We start from the raw sequence: 26,726 nt of genomic DNA, 5'->3' as shown, positions 1-26,726 counted from the left end.
TGGCAAATACAGAATTACCTACATAACCACTACAGATAATTCTTAGATGATGGCCGGGAAACCTTTCTGAAAACAGTTTCTGAATGAAAGCAAGTCCCTGATACTGCTGTGGTTCCAACTCTTGTGATATGTTGATATGGATGAAGGAAAGAAAGAAGGAATAAATGGATGAAAATTCTCCATGGCCAGAGCTCCCACTCCTGGAACTGCCAGAATGCCAGGAAGTTGCAGTGTCTCCTGAGAGATCCCGGAATCCGTACAATGTTCCTTCTCCCCTAGGGCATTCTTACTTCCGAACACTCTGGCAAGGTCTGAGGTCACAGCCATCAGCCTCAAGAGAGGAGTGCCTCTTTCCTCTAGCATCCAGAATGCTCAGAATTATTGCCAGCACCTGCCCTCTCGACAAACCTCTTCCCGGGCCTGGGCAGAACAGAGGGTGGGGGAGAGCAGAGACGTTATCTGTGTCCTGCCAGGTCTTCAATCTGCACAGAGAAGTGAACCAGCCACAGAAGACTGGCTCCATCTCTAGGCGCTTCCTTCTTCCTTTTTCTTGTTCTTGAGATCTCAGAATAATTCAAGGCAATGTTCTATCATTAAGTCTCTGCCACCCCATATTCAACTCCCATCTTCATGACAAGAAAAAAGGGAATAAGTGGTCCCATGGGGGTTGTAACCAAGCAAGCAGATGCTTTCAAAAGAAGGTAAGTTTCAGATGCCTAACTGTATGACTGAATAAAATGCATTACCTAACCAAGCTTCACTATGATGTTACAAGTCCTACATTTTAGATATAAGAAAGAAGCAAAAGGGTGGAAATAATTTATTTAAAGACAGGCTGTGAGTTAATGACAGAGCAGGAAACAGCATCAAAGTCCCCTGATTCACAGACGAGGTCTTATCTGCCAAAGAGCCGAGAACGTGGGCCGTGACGCTAAGAGCGGAGAGCAAATGGCCTGGGGAGGAAAGGAGTAAGATCCTAAGGAAACACTTTGGAAAAAGTAAATTAAACAAATCTCGAGGTCCCTGTACCTGTTCTAATGAGTGTCTGGGGCTTCTATGTTTCTGAAGAAGGTACTCAAAACTAAGTGAAAATATGACTTTAGGACTTAATTTTGCACGTGACAGAGGAAGGTAGAGAAGGGGCTGTAAGAAACAGTGGATACACAGTACTGTGGGGAAAACATTCTTTGGGGAATAGACCTTCCAAAGGAAGAAGAACTGCCGTGACACTGAACGCACTGAGAGGAGAGCCGGCTGGAGCTGAGAGGTGGACGCTCTTTTATCCCGGAACAGCTCTCCTGCCAGGCCCCGCCAGCACAGGCAGCCTTGAGTTGCATGTGGAAAACACAGGTGAGAAAGATCAGTGCCGAGGATATCTTTTTTCCCTTATATCTGATGTGATCTGACATCATCTTTTTTGAAAATGGAATCATGGCTAGGAGACCAAAGTAAGTTTCGGGACAAACTGTTGAGATTTCATGCCACTTTGGGATGAAGAAATCGGTCGAAGCAGTCATCTAATTTACTGTTTGTAACTGTCCTCCTGTGTGTCCTTCCTTCTGCGTCCTTCTCTCACAGCTACTCCCGGAGGCCTCAGACCATAGCCACCACCATTCATGGCAGGGTACAGGTCCCTATTGCTGAGCTGGGCTAGAGGAAACACGCCAGACTAATCCCCCAGGCAGCTGTCCAGGGTCATGAGACACAAACCAAGCATACAGTCAGGATCTGGGGTCAGGTTACCAGGCTAGAAACAGAATCACTGGCATCAAGATGGTGGGGCAAAGTGGACAGAGCAAATAGGAAGTGAGATCTCAGAAAGCAATTAACACTCAGAACAGAAAACCAAAGCCGTGATAAGGTCAGAATGAAAAGTGAGAGCTGGAAGCAGCAGTACGAAGTTCCGCTCAGTAGAGCCACGGAAGACGGTGAGCAAAGAGGAGAGTGCCAGGAGGCCTTGACTGTGGGACTTCCTCTTCCACCTGGCCCTGTATTGTAGGTTAAGCTCCATCTGCTGATGTCTCCACAGGACTTACCAACCAAATCCCCAGTGACATGAGAGGGAACTAAAACAGAGGGAGGCTTGTCCTAGTGATTTGAACAAGGTCATATAGTTAGTTGGAGGCACACCCAAGATGAAAATCTTCACCTCTCCAACTCTCTGCTTATCTGTACGCATAATTAATATAGAGCAACGTGCTTGCATTTTTCAGATGCATTTGAAAAGATGGTCCCAATGTAAGACTAGTTATCGAGTAGGAGCCCCATATGAAGCACACTGCATGACAAGGTGGTTATCACTGGGAAAATGCCTTAAACGACAGGGATAACCAACTTCTTAGAAGTACGTATGGCCAACTCTCAATTATCTCTATGTAGATTATACCGTGGTAAGGTCTTCATTAGAGTTTTCTTCCCTCTACGACTATGGACATTTTGGGGTTTCTTCCCCTACTATCTGTTGATGTGACATCAGGTAAGACAAATTAAGAACTATTTTAGCCTAAGCAAATCATAACCAAGAAAGTAAAACTGCTGGGGAAGAAAAATCCCCCCAAGTCATTATCTTTACACTGACAGCTTGGCTAGACAGGGCCAAAGCTGTGCATCCTGAAATAGTTTATTTAAGTCTAGGGTAGTTCCACATACTGAGTGAAGTCAACCCAAACCCACTGCTTTTCTGTAACTGGACTCGGGAGAGCTGAAACTTCTGTGCCTTTGGCTTGAAGTCTGGGCATGTTGCATATCAAATTACTAAAGAATAAAGCTCGTAGCTGACTTGCAACTCAAACCTGGCACTGTGGGTCACTGGTTCTTATATAACAAAGAAATATACAAAAGAGACTCTAACTGATCCATTAAGCGAAAGCTGGAGCAATGTTTACTGACTGATTAATATAATACAACAGGAATTTAAATATGCCTACTGTGTGGAAAACACTGAGAAGTCACGTCAGGAATTCATGAAAACATAGTCCCACCTTTAAGATATATATTATATATTACCAAAGTTACAGATTTTTTTCACTTAATAAGAATGATAACCAAATGATCAAAGCACTATGTTTTGAGTAATCTTGAAAGTTTTGAGGCCTGAATCTGGAAAGATACTTTGAAAACATAAATCTCTCTAGGGTAGGGTTTCTTAAATTCAGCACTACTGACATCGTGGACTCAATAACTTTTTGTTTTATGGACCCGTCCTATGCACTGCAGGATATTTAGCTGCATCTCTGACCTCTACCCACTAATGCCAGTAACAACAACCGCCAGCCCTGGTCCCCTACCCGTCGTGACAAACAAAAATGTTTCCAGACACTACCAAATGTCCCCTGAGCAGCAAATGATACCTTGTTGAGAACCACTGATCTAGAGATATTTTCTCTTGAAGACCACGCAGTAAATAGACTTATGCTAAAGTAAAAGGAACCAAGTCAGGACACTAAAGTTTGTCATATTCATTATTACACGTGGTTTAGTACATTTTTAAATGAAGGCTGACATGCTAATAGCAAAAGTATACTCACTGTGTACAAGAAAACAAAAATCTTTCCACATCAGCAACAGAGTGAGTTTTGTAAAGCCTTCTGCGTCATATTCCACGACACCCCTAAGTAATAAAAACATACACACAAACAAAAAACCCTCATAAAAACAAGGTATAAAGGAGATGGAAACAAGTAAAGAATATATTCATAAAGTCAGGGTTATTGAATCCGAGATGCATTTAAGACAAGTGAGTGTTACCACAGGAAGGATGTGGGATTTGGAATGAAAGCAGCTAGGTTTAAGTTACAGCTTTGCCATTTTACTATCTGTTACAACCTCGGGCAAATCACTTAACCTTTGGAGCCTCAGTTTCCTCATCTGTAAAACAAATATAATCATATTTGTAAACTTCATCATGGAGTTGTGAAAAACAAGTAAAGTAAACCATAAAATGTTATGCAAATGTTAGTTACCAGTGATGAGCAAAAGGACAAATGAAGAAATCACTGCAACAATGACCCTATGTCTGTATAGTGATAGTGAAGTCTCACTCACTTAGGCACTGAACAGTAACAAGCAGTGACAATATTACTAACTACAGGATTATATACTACTTTCTTCCAAAGGATTTGGAATCCTTTCTCTTGTGTCCCCCTATCCTCCCCACCAGGCTCAAGACAAAGTAGCAATGTTAGCTGGGTGGACACTGGGTTCAGATGGGAGATGCACGCTTCATGCGTCAATGGGGAACAGCCTCTGAGCACGGAAGGGCCTGGAGAGAATTCTGATAGGCTCACCTCCCCCATTTCCCTCAAGAGCTAAGTGCTTGGGGGGGTGTTACCATAATGTGCCAATACTAACCACACAGCGAGGACAAGGATAATGTTCTCTCTTGTCCATACAAGGAGGCCTTTGTTGTCCTTAGAGATGCCTTCATCCTGGCTGAGTCAGGCCAATCAGACCATTAATACTGATGGCCTCCAGGTTTAAGTAGGAAGGAACAGTTGAACTCATTGGGAAGGTAAGGGAACGAAGGCACTGAAGGCTTAGTGATTTGCTCAAAGACTGTTGATACATCACTAAGATCTGCTGACTTAAGTCAACAACTCTGTTCACCAGTTTGTATTTCTTTTAAGGATATGTAATTTACTCAACATTATAACACTGATAGCTAAACTTTTTAGATCCTGCATTCTGTAAGCAAAAACAAGCACAGAATCCTTTTCATTACACATATAGTACAGTATATGGTAGTACTTGTATATGATTTCGTAATTGTATACAAGTACTACTATATTATATGTATAAAAAACCCACAAAAATGTACATAAACCAAATGAGATTTAAAAACAAGTGTAAATTCGATTTTCACCCTTTTCGTGAATGCCAATGGAGTGAGGTGGGGCACACACCCCTGAGGTATGTGCACCCTGCTTTGGAGGTCATTGTATTAATGTCTGCATTTTCGATTATATATAAGAAAGATAATCTTACTCAAAAATGAGGAGACTAACGGTGCCATTTATTAACCACTGTTTGTATCATAAGCACTTTCTCAAAATGCTCATAAATAAAGCTGAAAAAAATCTTAAGTATTAGAGACTCACGTGAGAGACAGTCATACTGTTTAGATATTGATATTTCTATTTTGGGGATATGACAAATTTCACTGTGGATAATGAGAACATTTCTTGAAATTGTTTTGAGGAGTCAGAAATTTTGCTTATAATTATGCCACATTTGTAAAATTATATCCCAACCTTATTTTTTTTTTAAGATTTTTTTTGATATGGACCATTTTTAAAGTCTTTCTTAAAATTGTTTCTGTTTTATGTTTTGCTTTTTTTCACCTCGGGGCATGTGGGATCTTAGCTCCCCCACCAGGGATCGAACCCATACCCCCTGCCCTGGAAAGCGAAGTCCTAACCACTGGGCTGCCAGGGAAGTCCCCCCAACCTTATTCTTGACCTCATCTTCTCTTTCTTATTCCTTTTGCCCTAATTTCTTCATTTACTTATTTAAAATTTTAACACACACACACACACACACACACATACACACCACTTCTCTGGAATAAGGTGGGAGATAACTAGACCACCAAAACCCTTAGGGCTTAGTCCCCCCAGGTAGGTAGAGGGATCCACCTTTTAAAGAAGACTGTGAGGAAAGTCCATTCCCCAACTAAGCCCTGAGGGGAAGGTTGATAAGGGCTCTAGCATCATTAAGGAAACAGCTGCAGAGCAGCCCACCACGGGCAAAGGCAAGGGCCAGAGCACAGGGAGGGCGGGAGGCGATGCCCACCCTGGAACTGCAGCTACACACTTCCCTCCTCCCTTGTGGGGCCTCCTTCCAACTCCTAATCCCAAGTGTGAGTCATCGCGATGGTGTCTAATGCCAGACTTCCTTCCCGAATCTCTGTGGCCCTGTGGGGAGCGGTGGTCCTATCAGGAGACCTGAGTCCTGGGAACAGGATCCCAGCCTGGCTTTCTCTCCCCGAGGTGTGTGACTTCCGCCGGGTGCCTGAACTGGCCAAGGTTTCGGGGCTTTCTTCAGTAGAATGTGCCAGCTGTGCCTGCCTGCTTCACCTCATGACTGCTCTGTGATGACGGAGGTGAAAGTGCTGTGCAGACTATAAAGAGCCCGAGAAGAAGCAGGCCTGACGCCCACTGTTACTGCAGTGTTTGGGGCTAGTCATGCGCTGCTCCAGGGAAGATATATGATTCTATTTGCTAAAGAATGCGAAAGAAAAAAGTCTTCCTGGGAGCTTCAGTGTAAGCAACACACCAAGAAGAATCAAAATGGCATTCGGAGGTATCATACGGAAGAACTGCTATTTTCTTAATCAAGCCCTTATATTAGGGTCATCAGGACGTGAGTGCGTCATTGATTCGTGGTTTAAACAAAGAACTTACGTGCCAAAGTGACTGAGAAAAGCAGCAATATACTCTCTTCTTTTGTGATATCCTTGAATCACGTACTGCACCTGGAATAGGAACCCAAAGCTGAGAAGTGGAGTAGGAAATCATTAAACATTTTATTATGTAAAATTTCAAAGATTCAGAGAAGTAGAAAGAATAGCAAATTGAACACCCATATTCCCACACCTATATTCAACGACTGTGAATATTTTGTCTAGTTGCTTTATCCAGCCATCTACCTACCTATCAACCTGTCAATCAATCTTGCTGAAATGTTTCAAAGGAAATTAGAGACATCATGACACTTTGCCCCTAAACACTTAGGCATGCATCTCCGAAAAACAAGACATTTTGCTGCATAACCACAATACTGTTATCATACCAAATTTAGTAATCATTCTCTGAATTCATTTAGTACGCTGTCCATTTTCAAAACTTCCCAATTGTCCCCAAAACATTTTTGAAAAAAGCAGGGTGTAAACAGGTATCAGGCATTTAATTTAGAAAGTCTTTTACTATAGAATAATAGTACCTCCTGGGGTGTGGATGTGTGTATATAATATTGACTTTCCAAAGAGACTGGGCTAGTTGTCTCATTCTGTATTCTCGATTCTCTGATTGTTCCCTTCCTTTTTTCTCTACCTTCTGTATTTCCTAAAATTGGAAGTTAGAGCTAAAGGTGTGACTAGATTCAGGTTAAATATTTTGGGTAAGAAGACTTCCTAGATAATACTGAGTTTGATCATTGGTTAAGGTGATGCCAGCCAGACCACTCTACTGTAAGGGGATGTTTCCCCTCTGCCATAGTGAGTAGTCCAGGGGTACACCCCTCAAAGCATGGGAAGATCTAGTTCCCATGGACCTTTTACTTAATGGTTTTAGTATCTGTTGGAGATCCTTGTCTGAATCGATTACTTCACTAGGGCCTGAAAAAATGGTGATTTTTGTATTCTCTCATTCCATTTGCATTTATCAGCTGGAATTCTCTATAAAGAAGAGCTTCCTCTCATCCAATGGGTCTATCTGGTTATCTTGAACTACAACGCCTATTGAAAAGGCACAGTAATGCTCAATTCTTTCTTTTTAAGCTCATAACATTCAGAATAAGGAGTGTTACAACAGGAGACTTTATTTTGCCTTTTTATATTTCCTTGTTATCACCAAATGACAGTTTCTATAAAAAAAATTTGTGAACTCATTAAGCTAGGCATCTGAAAGTTAGTCATTTACCCATCAGCTTCTAACACAAAAATACATTCCTTATGAAATGCCTTCATAATGGCTGAAAGAAACAGTGGGAGAAAAAGACCCCCCAAATTGTTTATATTGGCTGTAGTCACACTGAGTTTCCATGGATAACAAAAGCTGGAGATAAAGTGCTTGAAATAACCTTGACACCATTGGTACTGATAGCCGTTTGTACCCTTTAAAAGTAAAACAATTCTATTTATATAACAGGGGTTTTATGTCAATTTATAAAAACAGTGCTTGCTTTGCAGGCTTAATGCAGGATCAGAAATGTTATTTTGGGAAAGGAAAAACAGATGATAAGTTTGCTTAAGTGGCTTTGTTTAAAAAGGGGATGAAAACAGTTCTGTATACTTGATTTTAAAAACAGAAAACCATTCTAACAGAAACCCACAACAAAACTGGCTATAAAGATAGATTCCAATGTAATTATGGAAATTCATTTGAAGAGATTGTTTCCAAAAGCAGCCCATACTGTCCCCGTTTGTGGCAAGGAGAAGAACATCAATTTTAAAAGACAAGCAAAATTAATGAAAGGGAACCAGATAAGAAAAACTGACTGATTCTTGTATTTCTGGGAAAATGGTATTATAATTTTTTTGAGGAAAATGTATGACTAGAAATTAATCTCAATTGGAGAGCTTTAAAAAGGCTTTTCTTCTTGGTTCTGGAAGACCAAATTTGCATTTTTCTTTATAATACTGGGATATCTAGATTTGAAGGCAGTGCAAAGTCCCCCAGTGTAAATAAGAAATCTGTCCTCTGATCAGTTTTGTAGGAGGGCAGTGGCTGGGGGAATTTGGTCCAATGAGCAGCAACCAGTCTGTGAGAGTTAAACACCCTGGAATCTGGGCCGAGCCCACAGACTGTGGAGTTGCCAGATTTTAGTTTCTCTGACATTTAAAAAATAATACTGAAGCCTTTGAAATATTATTATATCTCTAAAGTATTTTCTATATAGAGATGAGCTATCTTTTGAATGGAAGAGACAAACAAAAGATTTATTTTCCAAGCCACTGTGAACAAATCAACAGGAGCAAAGAAAATAGGATTTTGGGAATTAAGCAAACTGAGTCCATGTGGGAGAAGAAACAAAGTCAGTATTGCTTGCGGATTAATATCTCCGGTTTTTAGCTACATACACTGGCTGGACGTTAACAAGCATATTCTATACTTTGTAGAAATAGCTGACAACAACCATTAGTGGAAACTCAGCTACTTGCCAATGTAAGGGCTCATTAACACAGCTAAGAGACGGCTTTAGATAATCTGATGTGCCTGACTGTAAGACAAGCTGACCTGGAAATCCTGCCCCCTAGAAGCAGAACTCTGGCAAACTGCTCCTAGACATGACAGGGAGAATCAAGAACCAACTATTAAGAAGTGCAGTACAGAAAAGCAGGAAGAGGTAAAAGCAGCTCTACAGAATTACTGTGATATTAACTAGTGGCAAACACACACACACACACACACACACACACACACACGCATGCATGCAACAGATAATTGGGAAATGAAAGAGTTCAAAAATTTTAAACTGTAAGAAGGTGTCAGATCTATAGCAAAAACTTAGGGCATAAAGGAAATTCAAGAGAGGAGATATACATTTAAAAGATGAAGATAAGACTGGAACAGGAGGTCAGAATCCTCAGAAAAGGAAGGAGCGCAAAGAAATCAGGAGAGAAACTGATGAGATGTAATTCGAAGTAGGAAAGGTCGATGTCAGACGGAGGTTGAAACTAAGAGGATGGGGTGGAGAGGACGCTGTGTGCACCATGATGCTGGGTAGATGACACTGGAGGAAGGAGCCTCACAAGGTGGGGGAGGCGGAGGACTTGCTTTTACCTTGTTGGTGAGCAGGTGGCACACTTGAGGAACATAATCAATGAGACATCCTCCTCCTGGAAAAGCTGGGATATGAAGAGCTGAGGAGCCGCCAAGTGCGCTGAAAGGACAAGAGAACAATGGACACTTCTCTCAGGGCTCAGGCAGTTTAAGTGACACCCCAAACAGACTCGGCTTCTCGTGCCCAACTCCGCCCACCAACTGCCTGAAATAATGACAGTGGTTACAGGGGCTTCACTTTAAGACTACATTTCCACATATGTGTTATCCATTTTGTTAAAACAGCATGTTCATGTTACACATGACTAACAGCTAACGATTAACGACAACTCCTGATCCTATCACACAACAGTACAAATTAGCAAATTTTGATTGGCATGGGTAAATTTCTTACCAACATTAATGGATTGTACCTGTTACTGAAACACAGGCTTCTATACTCTTGATTATGCCCAGTTCAACTGGGCTGAGCAAAGGTAAGTCATTCATTAAACTGAACAAAACTGAACTGACACAACGGTGTAATAGTGTACCAAAGGGACTAGGTCTGCAGCTCACCGGCTTTGTTGCCTTGGGCAGCCTCCTTGGGCTTTAGTTTCCTCATTCTTAGTGTGAGGCAGGTGGTCTAGGGCAGGGGATGCAAAAGCCTGGGGTCTACCCAGCCCAGGCAGGTTTTGTAAATGAGTGGAGAGAACCAGGTGGGGACTCTCGAAGGAACTGGGGATTTTGTGCACAGTGGGAAGGGCTCTCACTGATCAGCCCCAGCTATCTCTGACATGTAGGAATACAAGCCTGGTCTTACCAGATCCTAATTTTTCAAGTGAAGCCAGAAACCCAGATGATTTAATCTCTCAATTTTTAAATGGTGGCAACTAATTAAACATTTTCTGAAACACCGGGGTCCCGTGTCTGTGGGTCAATATGGGTAGGAAGTGTGCAACTAATCCCAGTAAACACTGATATTCAATTCATCTAAACAAGAAGGTAGAGTCAAAAATCATCAGTCCAAACACTAAGACACTGTTGATTCAGAAACATTTTCCAGAACTTTCCTGGGGATTCTCTCTTCAGTTTAATTAACCAGCGTTAAGATTATTTAAAAAAATTGTTCAGAACCTTATAGCATGCATTTTGTATATCATCCTTAATCTTGATTTCATCTTCTTTCCTACTCTCACTTTCCTTCTGTCCTAATTTGTTTTTCTTATTTGAATTTTATTTTAACGTATATATTTCTGTAAGCCTCTTAAAGCCTCTCTGTAAGACAACAGGATATAAAAAGACCCCTAAAATCTCTTAATGTTGTGATTATTCATTATCCAAGTCCCCATAGTAACGAGGTTGTAAATGGAAGCAAAACATTTCACAACAGTAACAGTCTAGAAAATCATTCTCAAATAGTGTAGAGCAGATTGACTCAGCCTAGAGTTTGTGGTACAAGGAACAATATATGTAACTACTCAAAGGACTCCAGATCCAGCCTGTCTCCCTATTGACTACAGATTTTTGAAATTAATTTTTCTGGTAAAAATGAATATTATGTTTATTTATTTACAGGAATGAGAAATCCCAAGAAACAAATAAAATTCCAGGTGGTGTGAGGAACTCAATATGGAGTGGAAGTATTCGCTGCTGACTTATCCTACTCAGATGGTAATTAAAAAGCACAGTAACGGACAATTGAGAAAATTCTGAGACAGCGTTTGACTAAGTATGACATTAATATGTCATGTACACCCTACAACTGCACAGAATCAGCAAGAACATCATTTCCATTTGCTACTCTCAGAGTAGACATTGGATGAGATTTAGCCCCAACTCTGAAGAAGGCTAGGAAAATTCCTATGACTTTCTGTGAACGAGAGGAAGGCTTTCTGTCCCCTCTTCTCATGCAAAAGTACACAGAGGGCACACATCTCACTGGAAGTGTCTAATGGTTCCATTAGGATGGAAAACGGATTAAGGAGAAAATTCTATAGTACAGGAAAAATAAATCCAGTATTTACAGCCTGTGGTTCTTGGAATATCTGCACAACAGGGAATACCAAGATCCAGGCTTCTCATAGGTTGCTTAGAGGAACAATCCTTGACGTAATAAAAAAAAAAAAAAAATTCGGACAGTTCTCTAGAATTGATAGTAATGGCCTTTGACCTGTAAATAGTATTACAGGATAAGTTCTTAATCATTCACTAAATTGAATACAAGGAGTGGAAACAGCGTGTGGGTAATCCTCTCAACTTGAAACTCTCTCTCTGCCTCTGAAATACAGCCATTAAACAAAAATTACCTATAATAATAGAAAGAAGCAGAGGTATGGAGAAATCCAATGACCAGCTGCTCTGCTGCCAGGCCCATCTCTCTGCACTCTGCTTCTGTGATTATAAAGAACTAAACCCTTGTTGCTAGGTGCCTTCTCATTATCTAATTTAATCCTCTCCACAATTCAACAAGGTGGGAATTATCACTGTGATTTTACAAGTGAAGGAACTGAGGCTCAGAGAGCAGAAGAAATTTCCCTGGGTTCACACAACTAGGAAATGGTAAAGCCAGGATCTGAACTCAGGGAAGCCTGTTGCCAGAGTCCAGGCTGCTGTTACTGCTGAATTATGTGCCTCCCTGAGAGCAGGGGGGATTTTAATCTTGAAAGGGCTACAAGGGGACTTCCTGGTGGCACAGTGGATAAGAATCCACCTGCCAATGCAGGGGACATGGGTTTGATCCCTGGTCTGGGAAGATCCCACATGCCACAGAGCAACTAAGCCCGTGCGCCACAACTACTGAGCCTGCGTTCTAGAGCCCATAAGCCACAACTACTGAGCCTGCGTGCCACAACTACTGAAGCTCATGTGCCTAGAGCCCATGCTCTGCAACAAGAGAAGCCACCGCCATGAGAAGCCCGCACACCGCAATGAAGAGCAGCCCCAGCTCGCCGCAACTAGAGGAAGCCCGCGCGCAGCAATGAAGACCGAATGCAGCCAAAAATAAATAAAAAATTAAATCTTAGGGAAAAAAAAAAAAGGGCTACAGGGATGGAAAGACATAGTGGGTATGGCTGGTAAGTGAGCAGGATCAGGATTCCAGTGAGGCTAAAGGGCTTCTAGAAGCACTCAGACCACCACCGAAGCAGGCACTGTGCTCCCCTTACAACTTTCCACAAGGCAGCAGGACAAGTATTCCTCCCGATTTTGTTCACACCTCAGTACTCTCCCACCCCAACCATCAAACAACCGGATTCACTGCCTCTTGGATGTGAGGGACCGACCACTCTGTCATGTCCAATCGTGAATGACTTAGCTGTGCAGGGGAAGCCTCAATGTGTGAAGCACTTCAGATACCAGCAAGGATAGTTTTAAATGAGAGTTGATTTTTTTAAAGGACACTCGCTGCACGCTTTATTTAACTCAGCAGTTTCTCTGCCTGTGAGGGTTCTGAACCTGACTTCCAGCATCACACGCTGATAAGTGCCACTGATTCATGTATAAATATCCGCCTCATTGGTAAATATTTAACAGGCTTGCTATAGCCTGAATGCTGCCCTGATGGCGCTGAATAAACAAAGTCAAGTGCCTTGAAATAAAAGAGCTATTATGTTTTCAAAGTGTGCAAGATGGAGGAGGTAAGGCCTTGTGATCTCGAATCCTTTAATATTCATGAATCAAAAAATACTGGGCTGAGCATGTACAACAGAAAACTCACCCTGTGCAGGGATGCCCGGCCTCACTCAGCCATTCCCAGGAATGCAGGGCTGGCTGGTGAGAAGTAGGGCCTCACTAACTCACTAAGTGGCTGAGCTGGGGCTGGGGAAGGGGTGAGGGTGAGATGAAAGGGACCACTGGCTGTAGACTCTTCTGATCTCTGGAGCGGTGCAGGGAGAAAGCAGGGCTAAAAGGTGAGGAACCAAAATTGGTGTGGCAGGGTCTCAGGCTGAACTTGGGAGAAGAAACGGGTGAAAAGGGCTGCTTTGATGAGAAAGCACCGTCTATCTCTTTATGGATTGTAATGAAACATGAAACTGCTTGATAATTCTTAGAACTGAAACTGAATCTGTGAATAGAAAGCAGAAGGACAAGGCCAGAGCTCGAGAAACCTTTCCAACAGGAGTTGAACAGACCGAAAGTTAGCCAGAAAAACATTTCCAGGTCTGTTTCCTTGGCTCTAAAAGTCAAATATAAGAACTGTCTATGTACGAATACTATTGTTTCCATGCAAATACAGCTAATTGAGCCCTTAGTGGACCTTGCTCTGTCAGCAAATATTCAGAGCGTCTCTAATATTGAAGACTTGGATTGGCTACAGTCAACAGCATAAAGGAAATAGTTTTGAGCATTTTGACATGGAAAAATGCAGGCAGTCAGCCTGTCTGCAAGCTTGACTTGGGACAATAGGGTTTTAACTCATTATGGGATAGTAACTCCCTTCTCCCCATGTTGGGCTTTACCTTACTGGCCAAATAAAATGAAGAAAACATGATTTGGCACTGGAGAAAACAAGAAGGGCCAATGATTTTCAACTGTAGTTCTTGCTGCTGCCAAGTTTGCTCTCTTTGGTCTTACTCAACTTTCCCATGAGTGCGGCGGGGATAACACTACTCTCAAAAGGACCCATCTCTCTCAAGGGTTAAAGTAACAATTAGAGTTACACTAATATGAAGATAGCACCATGCACCCCAAGAGAGATGTTATTCAAGAATGCCTCTTGTGTGAGTTTTCTATGTCCAGGGTTAGGTCAGAGATGCTTGAATCGGCCTTAGTGTCCCCTTCTGCCTTTGAACCGGGTTCTGAGGGAGAGGAAGTTGCCCTGGTTGCCTCCTCCATAGTATGATTCAGGGGAGCGTTGGGAAATGGGGAACTTCAAGGATGATAGATGGACACCAGCGGCCATTAGGCCCCAAGCTAAGAGAAATCTAAAGAAAGGTGAGCCTTCAATTCAATCCAACAAACACGAACTGTAGGCCTAAATCTGTTTAAGGATTTGAGTTTTCCATTCTGAATATGTGACGAGGGCACCACTGTTAATTCCTTTCAAGGTAGAGAAATGCCAGGGACCTCAAGAATCTAGGGCACTCTATAATGACAGAGTATGTTTCCTGGTGGCTTGCCAGGAAAGCCATTACAATAAAACAAAAGTCACTGTTATTTATTGAGTATCCACTTTTGCCAGGCACTCTAATAGGCATTTCCTTATCTCTAAACCTCCCAAGAACTCTGCCAGATAGACCTAATTAGCCCAAGCTACAGATGAGGAAACTGAAGTTCTAAGAGTCTAAGTATCTTGTCCAAGATTACCCAGCAAGTAAGTTGCAGAGATAGGCTTGAATCCCAGTCTTTCTGGTTCCAAAGCCTGTGTCCTTCTTTAGAAATTCTTTCATAAGAAGGATGGTGTGGAATTTCTAAAACTCTTATCTCTACTAATCCCTACCTACATACTGAAACAGTAGTATAAGTGGCTGAAATTATCCTCAAAAAGCCTTCATACATGAAATTCATCACCTTGTCATCTCACTTTTTCTTAAGATATCATCTGTCACAAGAAGTTAACTGGGTAGGATTTAAAAAAAAAATCATATGTAGGTTCTGAAAACCTAAAAGGACCTAAACCCTACACCATGGAAAGAGTCTGCTTTTTGTTTTTGTTTTTTCCTAACTGGATTTTCTTTTTCCTAGTAAAGCATTTTCTAGAGCTGCTGTAGCCCTTGTCTCATTTTATAGATTCAACTTGGAGCCATCTTCAGAGTCTCTCCACCACTCAGTTAAACAAAATCAGGCTGTAATTCAAAATGGAAAAAAACTCAATGAATATAACAGGAGAAGAAAATAAAAGATCAGAATGACAACTTAAGTTTACAAGTAGGAGAAAATTTGGGGAGTCGCACTGGATGAGAGGTTCACTGAAGCATCAGTGTGGGCCTGGCTGTATTACATTTATGCACCTGATCTAATATTTCCACTAAACATACTTCACAGCATAAAATCAGGTCTTCTTAGAACACTGTATTCCATTTCTTGTTTCCCATTTTTAGAGGGACATATAAAAATGGAAATGTTCTGAGACAATGATAAGTATGATTAAACACTCAGAAAACGTTCCTATTTGGAGCAAAGTCTAAAGAAGTTGACATTGCTAAGTTAAATTACTTAGGAGGTTATGGAATTATGAAATAGAGTAATTTAAAAATGTGGGGCTTCCCTGGTGGCGTGGTGGTTGAGAGTCCGCCTGCTGATGCAGGGGACACAGGTTCGTGCCCCGGTCCGGGAAGATCCCACATGCCGCGGAGCAGCTGGGCCCGTGAGCCATGGCCGCTGAGCCTGCGCGTCCGGAGCCTGTGCTCCGCAATGGGAGAGGCCACAACGGTGAGAGGCCCACGTACCACAAAAAAAAAAAAAAGAAAAAAAAAATGTGAAGGCATACTATATGGATAATTTGAATCAGGTATTCTTTGCTTAGTCACAGTATAAATAAAGAGAGTTTAAAAGGCAATATGAGGGATTTAGTTGGTAAGATGAATTCTCCACAGAATGGAGTAGTGAATAATAGCTCCATTTATGAAGTACTACTATGTATTAGGCACTATACCAAGTGCTTTTCCTATATGATATCCTCTCCTCTTCACATCAATCTCTGAGAGAGGTGCTACCCCATTGTACAGATGAGAAGGCTAGAGCTTAGAGAAGCTACGTAACCATCTCTGAAGTCACGTAGGTGGTAAAATGGCAGAAGGGCATCTAAATCCAGGTCTCTCTGACCTAAATTTACCCCACGCTTAGGTCTTCAGTGATCACTTTTGTGACATCTGGTTCCACATGTGTCAGATCCATCAGGCTCCTCCTGGTTTGGGTGTTTCAGGCAGATGCCTGGGCTGACTGAGCCTGTAAGGCTGTTTCCAGGAATATTAATTAAACTTATTTAGGTACCTGAACTGAAGTGGTTAGGGACGTTTTCATTCTAGGCAAATGAACCCCTGGAAACTCTGAGGGCCAGAGGACTTGATGGACACTTTCCAGGAGAGAGGAGGTGAAATGCAAGCAAGAAAACTTTATACTTAAATACAAAAGACGAGAATATTGTAATTACAAACAGAGTCTGTCTAATGACATGAACACTAACCAAGTTTTTGTTCAGAAATGTGTTTAAGTTTGTTAACATCTCAGAAAAGCCTTTGAGGGACAATCTTAACAGATGTCTACCATCAGGATTCTGTTAGCATATGGAAAAGCTTTTAAAGCCCTGAAAAACAACAAATGAACTTAGCAGATGTTCTATTAGGATTTGGCATGAATCAGGCTCCCGGACTTCAGACTATACCACAAAGCTACAGTAATCAAGACAGTATGGTACTGGCACAAAAACAGAAATATAGATCAATGGAACAGGAGAGAAAGCCCAGAGATAAACCCACGCACATACGGTCACCTTATCTTTGATAAAGGAGCCAAGAGTACACAGTGGAGAAAAGACAGCCTCTTCAATAAGGTGCTGGGAAAACTGGACAGCTACATGTAAAAGCTACACGAAATTAGAACACTTCCTAACACCATACACAAAAATAAACTCAAAATGGATGAAAGACCTAAATGTAAGGCCAGACACTATCAAACTCTTAGAGGAAAACATAGGCAGAACACTCCGTGACATAAATCACCGCAAGATCCTTTTTGACCCACCTCCTAGAGAAATGGAAATAAAAACAAAAATAAACAAATGGGACCTAATGAAACTGAAAAGCTTTTGCACAGCAAAGGAAACCATAAAAAAGACAAATAGACACCCCTCAGAATGGGAGAAAATATTTGCAAATGAAGCAACTGACAAAGGATTAATCTCCAAGATATACAAGCAGCTCATGCAGCTCAATATCAAAAAAACAAACAACCCAATCCAAAAATGGGCAGAAGACCTAAACAGACATTTCTCCAAAAAAGATATACAGACTGCCAACAAACACATGAAAAGATGCTCAACATCACTAATCATTGGAGAAATGCAAATCAAAACTACAATGAGGTATCACCTCACACCAGTCAGAAGGGCCATCATCAAAAAATCTACAAACAATAAATGCTGGAGAGGGTGTGGAGAAAAGGGAACCCTCTTGCACTGTTGGTGGGAATGTGAATTGGTTCAGCCACTATGGAGAACAGTATGGAGGCTCCTTAAAAAACTAAAAATAGAACTACCATATGACCCAACAATCCCACTACTGGGCATATACCCGGAGAAAACCAAAATTCAAAATGAGTCATGTACCACAGTGTTTATTGCAGCTCTATTTACAATAGCCAGGACATGGGAGCTACCTAAGTGTCCATCGACAGATGAATGGATACAGAAGATATGGCACATATATACACTGGAATATTTCTCAGCCACAAAAAAGAAACGAAATCGAGTTATTTGTAGTGAGGTGGTTGGACCTAGAGGCTGTCATACAGAGTGAAGTAAGTCAGAAAGAGAGAAACAAATACCATATGCTAACACATATATATGGAATCTAAAAAAATAAATGCTTCTGATGAACCCAGGGGCAGGACAGGGATAAAGACACAGATGTAGAGAATGTACTTGAGGACACGAGGACGGGGAAGGGTAAGCTGGGACGAAGTGAGAGAGTGGCATGGACATATATACACTACCAAATGTAAAATAGATAGCTAGTGGGAAGCAGCCGCATGGCACAGGGAGATCAGCTTGGTGCTTTGCGACCACCTAGAGGGGTGGAATAAGGAGGGTGGGAGGGAGACGCAAGAGGGAGGGGATATGGGGATATACGTATGCATATAGCTGATTCACTGTGTTATACAGCAGAAACTAACACAATACTGTAAAGCTATTATATTCCAGTAAAGATGTTAAAAAAAAAAGAAAAGATATGGTATGAACTACTTATAATGATGCCCGGCCACGCAAGACATGAACAGGCAAAGGGAAAGAAAAGCTGGTTTCCTCTTGTTGTATCTTGACCCCTGGCCTGTTACCTGCAGTACGATTCCACCAAAATTTCTCTAAGAAGAGAAACTATTTTCAAATACTAGTCTTTAGGAATGGGTGAATTTATTCTGAGTTTGTTAGAACTTTGAGGCTCCAATGAATGGCTTTACTGCTCTGCTACTGCACAGGTAGAGGTTATTTTTCCTATGAATTACTTTTGGAACATACTTACTGAAAAAAAAACAATACATGCATATATCAAATCATTACATTGTACATTGTAAATATCTTACATTTTAATTTGTCGATTATACTTCAATAAAGCTGGGGGGGAATCAATACATACAATAGTTACCCTAGACTAAACCCACAAGCATTTTTATAACTCCCTCCTCCTCACTGCACACAAGTTTTAATGATGGTCAAAAAAAGAGGCAGAGAAAAAATTCCCTCTGCCTGACCAGGTAGAGAAGCGTACCCACCTGATTCCTGTTTGCTGGCATTTACTAAAAGCTCAGGCCTATGAACAGCATGAGGCAACTTCACACACACATCACTGGTCTCTGTGCTCAAAGAGCTAATCTATAGGTAGCTGGAGCCTGGCTTGCACACACAAAGAAATGAAAAGATACCAGATGCGGTTAGCCAGGCTACTGGTACACAGCGCTTTACAATTTGTTTCCAAAGTGCTCCTCATTTGGATTTTTACAACAGCCTTATACAGTAGGTAACAAGTATTAATATACTCACTATAGAGATGAGAAGATTGAGGCTTGAAATGGATGCCTTGTCCAAGGTTTAAGGCTGGCAACAGTCAAAGTGGGATTGGAATCTTTCCTCTGCGCTATTTTCATGATTGCGTAAGAATGATCTAGGGAGCCTATTGAAAGCTCAGATACCCAGGCGCCACCACAGAGAAGTTGATTGATTAAGTTCAGCGGGTCTGAGGTGGGACCTGCTTCCCTAGAGGATGCAGGTGCATGTGGTCCTCACACCCTGCTCTGTACCTCACCCTGAGGATGCACAACAGGGACTGAGGACCAGAAGGTGTGTGGTAAAAGCAAATTTGCCTCCCATCCCCGAGGCATTAGGTCACTGACTATTTGAAAGGCACGGTGGACAAAAACAGGAAGAGGAAAAAAGCAGAGATCTGCTCTTAAGGAGCTCAAGGCCTAGTACGGGAGATGCGACATTCATGGAAACAACTAGAAAAAAGATGATAACTGCCAAGTGTGTACATGGGCAAAATGAAGTCTAGTCACATGCAGGTAACCAAAAGGCAAGGCAAAGAGCAGTAAAACAAGACTGGGGCTGGAAGGGAGGAGGACACAGAGACCACTCAACAAGGCAAGGCACATAATCATAGGCTCGGAACTCCGCAGACGGCAGACCGTGGGTCCTGGACCACAGAGAGCAGCTTTTTGCCCCGATATGAGAAAAGCCTATTTCATATTTCGGGCTGCCTGGGATATGTGCTGGTAAAAGGGCATCTGCCTGGAGAGGGAATAAGAAGCTATGACGGTCCATCCTGATGCATGCCAATGGTGAAGTGGGCAGGAAAGAAAATTCAAGGTTGAAAAAGAAGTTCTGTTTAGTCATAGAGTGAGAGATGTCCTGGAGAGAAGGAAAGGTCTGGGCTTTGAGCCTGAATCTCAGCCAGTTTCCTTGCTTAACATACCTCTTTTATACTGACAACTTCTAAATTTATATTCTCGCTCAGACCTTTCCTGAACTCAGGACTCATATGGCCAACTGCCTACTGAACGCCTCCACTTGGATGTCTAAAATGCACATCAAACTTAACCTGCTCACCAGCACACTGCCTGCAAGACCTAGTGCTCCTGCTCTCATCCCATTTCAGCCCACGGCCGCTCCAACCAATTGGTTCCTTAGGCCCAGTCCAATCTAACATAACTTCTCCTCTGGATTCTTGCCTCCAAGGATAAGCTGGGGCTGCTCCATCTCAGCGCACTGGCTCAGTTCTGCCGTTCCTCCGCCTGCAACTCTCTTCCCAGCCATCTACTGAGCTTCCTCCCCTGCTTCAGGTCTTACTCAAATACCACCTTCTCAGTAAGGCCTCCTCAACAACCTATTTAAGATAACCCACCTTTTCCAGTAACCTCTCTTCCTTGTACTTTTTTTTTAATGGCGTATAAATGGCGTATATCTCCATAAAACATTCTACATATTGTATTTGTTTATTGTCTCCCCCCATCACCCTTCACTAGAATGTAAACTCCTCCAGAACAAGGATCTTTGTTCTGTTTACTGCTAAAACACCAGAAATAAGAATAAGGCCAAGTTCACTGTAGGCACTCAATAAATATTTGTGGTATTAAAGTTGAAAGAATAAGTAAGGAAAGATATGAGACTTAAATTTCCAAAATGGACATTAGAAGTCAGTAAATGTATATTATCTTTTCTGAAACAGTCACTGTGAAAAAGAAGGTTTTAAGGGTCTAGGACAGGGGTTGGCAAACTTTTTCAGTAACGGGCCAGGTAGTAAGTATTGTTGGCTTTGCAGCCCTAAGGTTTCTGTCGGAACTACTAAATTCTGATGCTGTAACAGGAAGGCAGCCATACACAATATGTAAACGAGCGTGCACAGCCGTGTTCCCATAAAATTCTATGTAGGAAAGCTGAAATGTGAATTTCACACGATTTTTACAAGTCACAAAATATTACTCTTTAAATGTTTTTCTAACCATTTAAAAAATGTAAAAATAATTCTGGGGTTTCCCTGGTGGTGCAGCGGTTGAGAGTCCGCCTGCTGATGCAGGGGACACGGTTCGTGCCCCAGTCTGGGAAGATCCCACATGCCGCGGAGCGACTAGGCCCGTGAGCCATGGCCGCTGAGCCTGTGCGTCTGGAGCCTGTGCTCCGCAACGGGACAGGCCACAACAGTGAGAGGCCCGCATACCACAAAACAAAAACAAAAACCAAAAAAACCCTATAATTAAATTTAACATATAAAAAAAAAAAAAAAAAAAAAATCATTCTGAGCTCGCAGGCCATACAAACCAGGCTGCAAGACAGATCCAACCAGCGGGCTGTAGTTTTCTGACTCTTGATCTAGGATTAGAGGATCACTTGAAAGTTCTACAGATGCTGAAGGTAGGAAAAATACCCAGGAAGAAATATAGGCCAAAAGACCTAGATTAGATTAGCCAAAATGAAGAGTGGGCCTTTGGGTCAAACCTCTTAGAAACTGTATTCCATCAGCAGGTAAACCACAAGCATTAGCCTTTGCCAGGCAAGGGTGAGGTGAACATCAGGCAACTCGTGGACTGTGGGAGTTCTCATAATGATACTGGATTAGAACTGTGCAAGAGAAAGCTATTTATATGATCTCAAATGACGCTTGAGGCATGTTCTGGTGCTCTTACTTCTATGCTAGGTGAAAAAGCTGCCTACAAAAGCCTTCCTCCCACCCAAAATACTAGCTGTTCGCTGGCGACTGATCCTCAGAAATATTAAGATGAATCATATATGCTCTTTTCACAGTGCAAAAAGAGATAATTTTAAAATTCAGAAAATGTCACTTTGGGTAGTCACAAACCACACAGTAGAAAAGCTGCCCAGCCTGAAAATTGTAAATAAATAAAATCCTGTTCCTGCATGGAAACCTTTTTCCTCATTTAGGTTCCAATGCTGCCCTGGGACTTGCCTCCAAGGTTGGCTGCTGTTAAAACGTGTTGGTTCCCATAAGCTGCTGATGGGAGGCGGCCTTTGTTCCCCAGCCCTCTTCCCCCGTCCCTCCCAGGCTAACCCCCCGCTGTTCTTGGTAATGCACAGTGCTCAGCCTCGACCTCAAGCTGTGTTCTTTTTGCCTGCAGGCAGCTCTCAGCTGCTCTGTCTACTGCGTTCCGCCGGGTTGGCCTGAAAGGTGCCAGCTGACAGTGGCTCAGTCTTTACCTGGGCACGGGGAAAGGACTCCTCTGTTTCTTTCTGCTTCCTGCTTGGAGAGACAGGTATTTTTGTCTTTGATCCCTAAGCTCCGTCTTCTTTCTCCTGTCACGAAACAGTTCACTCCCTATTTCCTCCTGTGCCCCTACCCCCCGCCCGCCCTTTTTTGCAACGTCATCATTTTCCCCACATTGCACCGTTTGGCACAGGAGAAGGAGGGAACCACATCAAATAAAGGAATGCAACCACAAAAGCTGCCTTGAGAAGCAAGGCCCCAGATTCTTTTTTTTTTTTTTGCCAATTTACCGTTTTTGGACTTGTTCTCCCATAATCAAATCCTCCCTATCGTGTTAACAATGTGGTGGTGTGTCAATACACTGGAATTCTGCTTCAATCAGCGACCCAGAGCTTAATAGGAAAATGAAGCAATAAAATGTTGGTCTTACTGTTAACCTTAAGCTAGGCCTGTACTTAGGATGGGGATGTTGGCTTCTTGATGGTATGCGGGCCAAACCTTCAAAGTTTTGTGAGAGCTCGGGGTTGTCAGCAGAGGCCTAAAGCATTATTCAGGCGTACTTCTGCGGTCGAGAGGTGCAATCACTCCAAGGACCACTGACTGGAGCACGAAGCACCCCAAATTTTAGCAAGCCAGAGAAAGTTCAGACTGAATTTGCGTGCAGACGTTGAAAAGACATATTCAGCTTACAGGCGACAGCAACTCTCGGGTCTGGCTCTGATGATGTCTGTACTTATCACAAAAGGATTTGTGTAAAGTTAAAGTGTTTTTTAAAAAAAAAATGAAAAACACGTGCCCAACATCCAAACCATTCAGAGACAACGATAAGGTGCCGCAACCCCCAAACGCTGGGAAGTCACTATTCCCTGTCCTCAGGATATATGTGTTATCGTTAATGTTTAACAACAGCTGGCCAATAGTCAGCGTAAATGAAAACACCAGTTAGAGGTTGAGCACTTTTGATGTAGTGATTTTATCTTTTGTGACTAACTTGGTAAACCCAACTGTTCAGGGCATGAAGGGAAGAGTACTTTTGTTGTTGTTTTGGTTTGGTTCACACGGCGCAGTCACATGCGATGCTGGTTAATGTCGGAAGTCAGTCTGCTCTTGAACATCATCTCTAGCAGATACAAGCAGACATGAGCGGGCCACAGACAAGCCACTAGGCAGTGACCGGCCGCCTTCAGCTGTCCCAGAACACCCAAGTGATGTGATACCCTCCAGAGATTCTCCTGGGGAGAGGAGAAGGCAGAGGACAAGAAATCTGTCTCCTCCCCTCCCTCTTCTAGGGTAACATATTAGAATCTGACGACGGAAAAATGTGTGACTTAAGAAAAAAAAAAATCCTGTAGCCGGTCCTGATGTGAACTAACAGGGCAGGTTTTCACCTGCCCCGGCACCAGCAGAAGAATTACCAAGTCAAACATACAGAAGGAGGAGTCTTTGATCCTTAGGAGTTAAGGACCTCCTCGGCTAACAGGCATTTTTTTTTTTTTTTTGCGGTACGCGGGCCTCTCACTGTTGTGGCCTCTCCCGTCGCGGAGCACAGGCTCCGGACGCGCAGGCTCCGAATGCTCAGGCTCAGCGGCCGTGGCTCACGGGCCCAGCTGCTCCGCGGCATGGGGGATCTTCCCGGACCGGGGCACGAACCCGTGTCCCCTGCATCGGCAGGCGGACTCTCAAGCACTGCGCCACCAGGGAAGCCCCTAGCTCCACCTTTAAAAGCCAAGTCATCCATGTCATTCCAGCTGCCCGTCTTCCTGACCCTCCTCCCCACCACATCCCCATGCTGCCCAACAGGACGGAGAGTAGGACCAAGGCAAGGCAGTGAAGGGAAGCGGGGACCGCAGGCTAGCGCCTGCGCAGAAGCCCCGCCTCTGCTCCACATTCTGCTGTTGCAGCTGAGGTGCCTGGTCCCTGTCCCAGCTCCCGCCCCTGGAAAGGACCACAAATGTGAATACAGAAGTTATCATTCTACCAAAACACCACACGTCTGCTGGATGGGGGCGCTGCTCCCCTCCGCAGAAGCCCCAGTCCTCCACAGGGCATGCTCCAAAACCCACCCGGAAAGTGGGGGGACCCATTTTCTGGAGACACTGGGGAGAAGGAATTGAGGAAAAAGATGATGAAAAAGGACATCTGGGAATCCGAAGAGGTGAGGGACTGAAGAGCTATCAGCGTAGTCAGAATTTTAACAAAAACAACATGTATTAAGTAGATTCCTGTCATTTAAAAAACATTGTATTTTACTAAATAAATTGTTTACTTACTAATGAAGGAAGTAGGAGTTCAGTTCTGTTAACACCCATCTGTGCAAAACTGGAGACTGCTTCTGAATATCATAATTTATTTACCTGTATCTCTTACTTTAAAAATACCTCCATCGGTTTAAATGCTATTTCTATCCAGTTCTCTAAAACAGATGATTCAAAACAGTCACAACAGTAAACACAGGTCTACATACTCCCAGACAAAGACTGCAGGGCACTCCTGGTGAGACGCAGCAGGAGGCCCAGGACAGCACATTGGTCCAGGCAGCTCAGGGAAATCTGGGTTTGCGGGGAACGTGATAACCCCAGAAGGCAGATGTGTTTTCTTTCTTTAACCCAGTGACACAAGATGCAACAGAAGGAGAAAGTTTGAGTCAGGAAGGAAACGAGTTCTGGTAAATGTAGACAAGGATGATGCCAATTTAATTGGTCAGATATAAATGAAATTGGTCTAATAACTTCTTTGCAACTCGCTTTCTTGGTTGCTGCAGAATTTTGACTACTATCATTTTCTTAAGCTTTTAAAACCAAAACACTCAAAATTTACTAACAGAGCAATACTAATAGCACAGAGGGAGCTGTCAACATGACTTATTTAAAAAGTATGACTGGGACTTCCCTGGTGGTCCAGTGGTTAAGAATCCGCCTTCCAATGCAAGGGACACGGGTTCGATCCCTGGTCGGGGAACTAAGATCCCACATGCCGCGGGGCAACTAAGACCGCGAGCTGCAACTGAAGAGCCTGCATGCCTCAGTGAAAGATCCCGCACGCCGCAACGAAGATCCTACATGCTGCAACTAAGACCAGACACAGCCAAATAAATAAATAAATAAATATAACTGAACCAGAGCTATTGAATCCTGACCCTGCAGTAGTGAGTGTATCAATATAGCATCAGTGGCTTCAATTTCACCCATTCACACAAAAGAACATGCTGAATGGACCCCTTGATGTAAGGGTTCAGTTTAAGACACTCTATAGATCTCAGGAATCCTGAGTACTCTCCAAAAATAACAATCCCATAGAAGCCCATGTGGATAATCTTCGAGGAGAAAGGCAGAGGAGGGATCCGCAATTTCGGGGCCACCTGGCAAATTCTGAGCATCAAAGTATGCAGGGCTCAGTGGGCCAACTCAGAGCTTACAGCCCCTTAGGAGGGGGCTGGGCTCACATCAGCACCTCTCCTTCCCAGTCGGACTGAGACTGCTTCTCAATACAGGTGATAGCAAACTCAGGACAACTGTCTCTTCTGAGTACTTTCTCATTTTACTGGGCACTAACGTGGGATCAGGGTCTCTTCAGAGCCAGAGGAGCCCTCACACTCACTCACATTATATCCTCAAACTATAAAGCTGCAGCCATGCTCGTTGCCTGAGCAGCAAACACACCAACTGTCCTCCAGACTCAACATATGCTATCGGGCATATTCTGAGAGACTGGAGCCTCCTCAGTAGGGTGAGGACTGAAAGCCAGTTCCTAGAGAATAAATGACAGGTTCGTATGGGTAGGACCAAATCACAAACGTAAACAACAAATTTCAAACAACTGAAGCATCCATCAATTGCAGAGTTGAATCCATTAGAGTAAAATCTTCTGATGCAGCCACGAGAAAGAATGACAGTGACTAACAGGACCTGAGTTAGAAAACTGGCCATGATGTATTGTTAAAGGAGAAAAAAGCAAGTTGCAGACTGGTATGCAATGTATCATACCATTTCTGTGACTAAACTAAAGCAACAACAGTAACTACAAAAACCCAAAAAGAGCTAGCAGGAACGACATCGTGAAAACACGAAGTCTACCTGCTTTGCATTTCCCAGTAAATCATATTTCCCCTCTTTTCACTGAGGTGAAGACTGGAGGCTCATTGATTGTCCTAAGGAAGAGGGTGGTACCACCCAGGCCAGAGAAGCCCCGAGCATAGGCAAGAAGATAGCTATAGCGCAGCCCCCAGATGGGAATGGAAAGAAACAGTGGCAGAAAAGGGAGAGAATCAGAGAAAACAGGGTCTGCCTGGGTGTCTTGGAGACCTTCCTTGGGCCTCAGTGTGTGTGTGTGTGTGTGTGTGTGTGTGTGTGTGAGTGAGTGTGTGTGTGTGTGTGTGTGG

At 42.9% G+C, this 26,726-nt stretch overlaps 1 protein-coding gene across 3 annotated transcripts in view; it reads right to left on the bottom strand.

Moving 5' to 3' along the window:
* BABAM2 (BRISC and BRCA1 A complex member 2) overlaps positions 1 to 26,726 on the bottom strand; it is a 441,510-nt gene that overhangs the window by 90,174 nt on the left and 324,610 nt on the right. For all 3 annotated transcript variants that reach the window (XM_007470862.1, XM_007470863.1, XM_007470864.1), the window contains exons 8-10: positions 9,501 to 9,600; positions 6,402 to 6,472; positions 3,528 to 3,610 (exon numbers count right to left, since the gene is read on the bottom strand). In XM_007470862.1, coding sequence (XP_007470924.1) covers positions 3,528 to 3,610; positions 6,402 to 6,472; positions 9,501 to 9,600 — 254 coding nt within the window. The remainder of the gene's footprint in view (positions 1 to 3,527; positions 3,611 to 6,401; positions 6,473 to 9,500; positions 9,601 to 26,726) is intronic.

This window comes from Lipotes vexillifer, unplaced genomic scaffold, assembly GCF_000442215.2.
Source record: "Lipotes vexillifer unplaced genomic scaffold, Lipotes_vexillifer_v1.1 scaffold717, whole genome shotgun sequence".
Taxonomy (NCBI): Eukaryota; Metazoa; Chordata; class Mammalia; order Artiodactyla; family Lipotidae; genus Lipotes; species Lipotes vexillifer.
The sequence above is the reverse complement of the archived record's forward strand: the minus strand, read 5'-3'. Positions and strand labels throughout refer to the sequence as shown.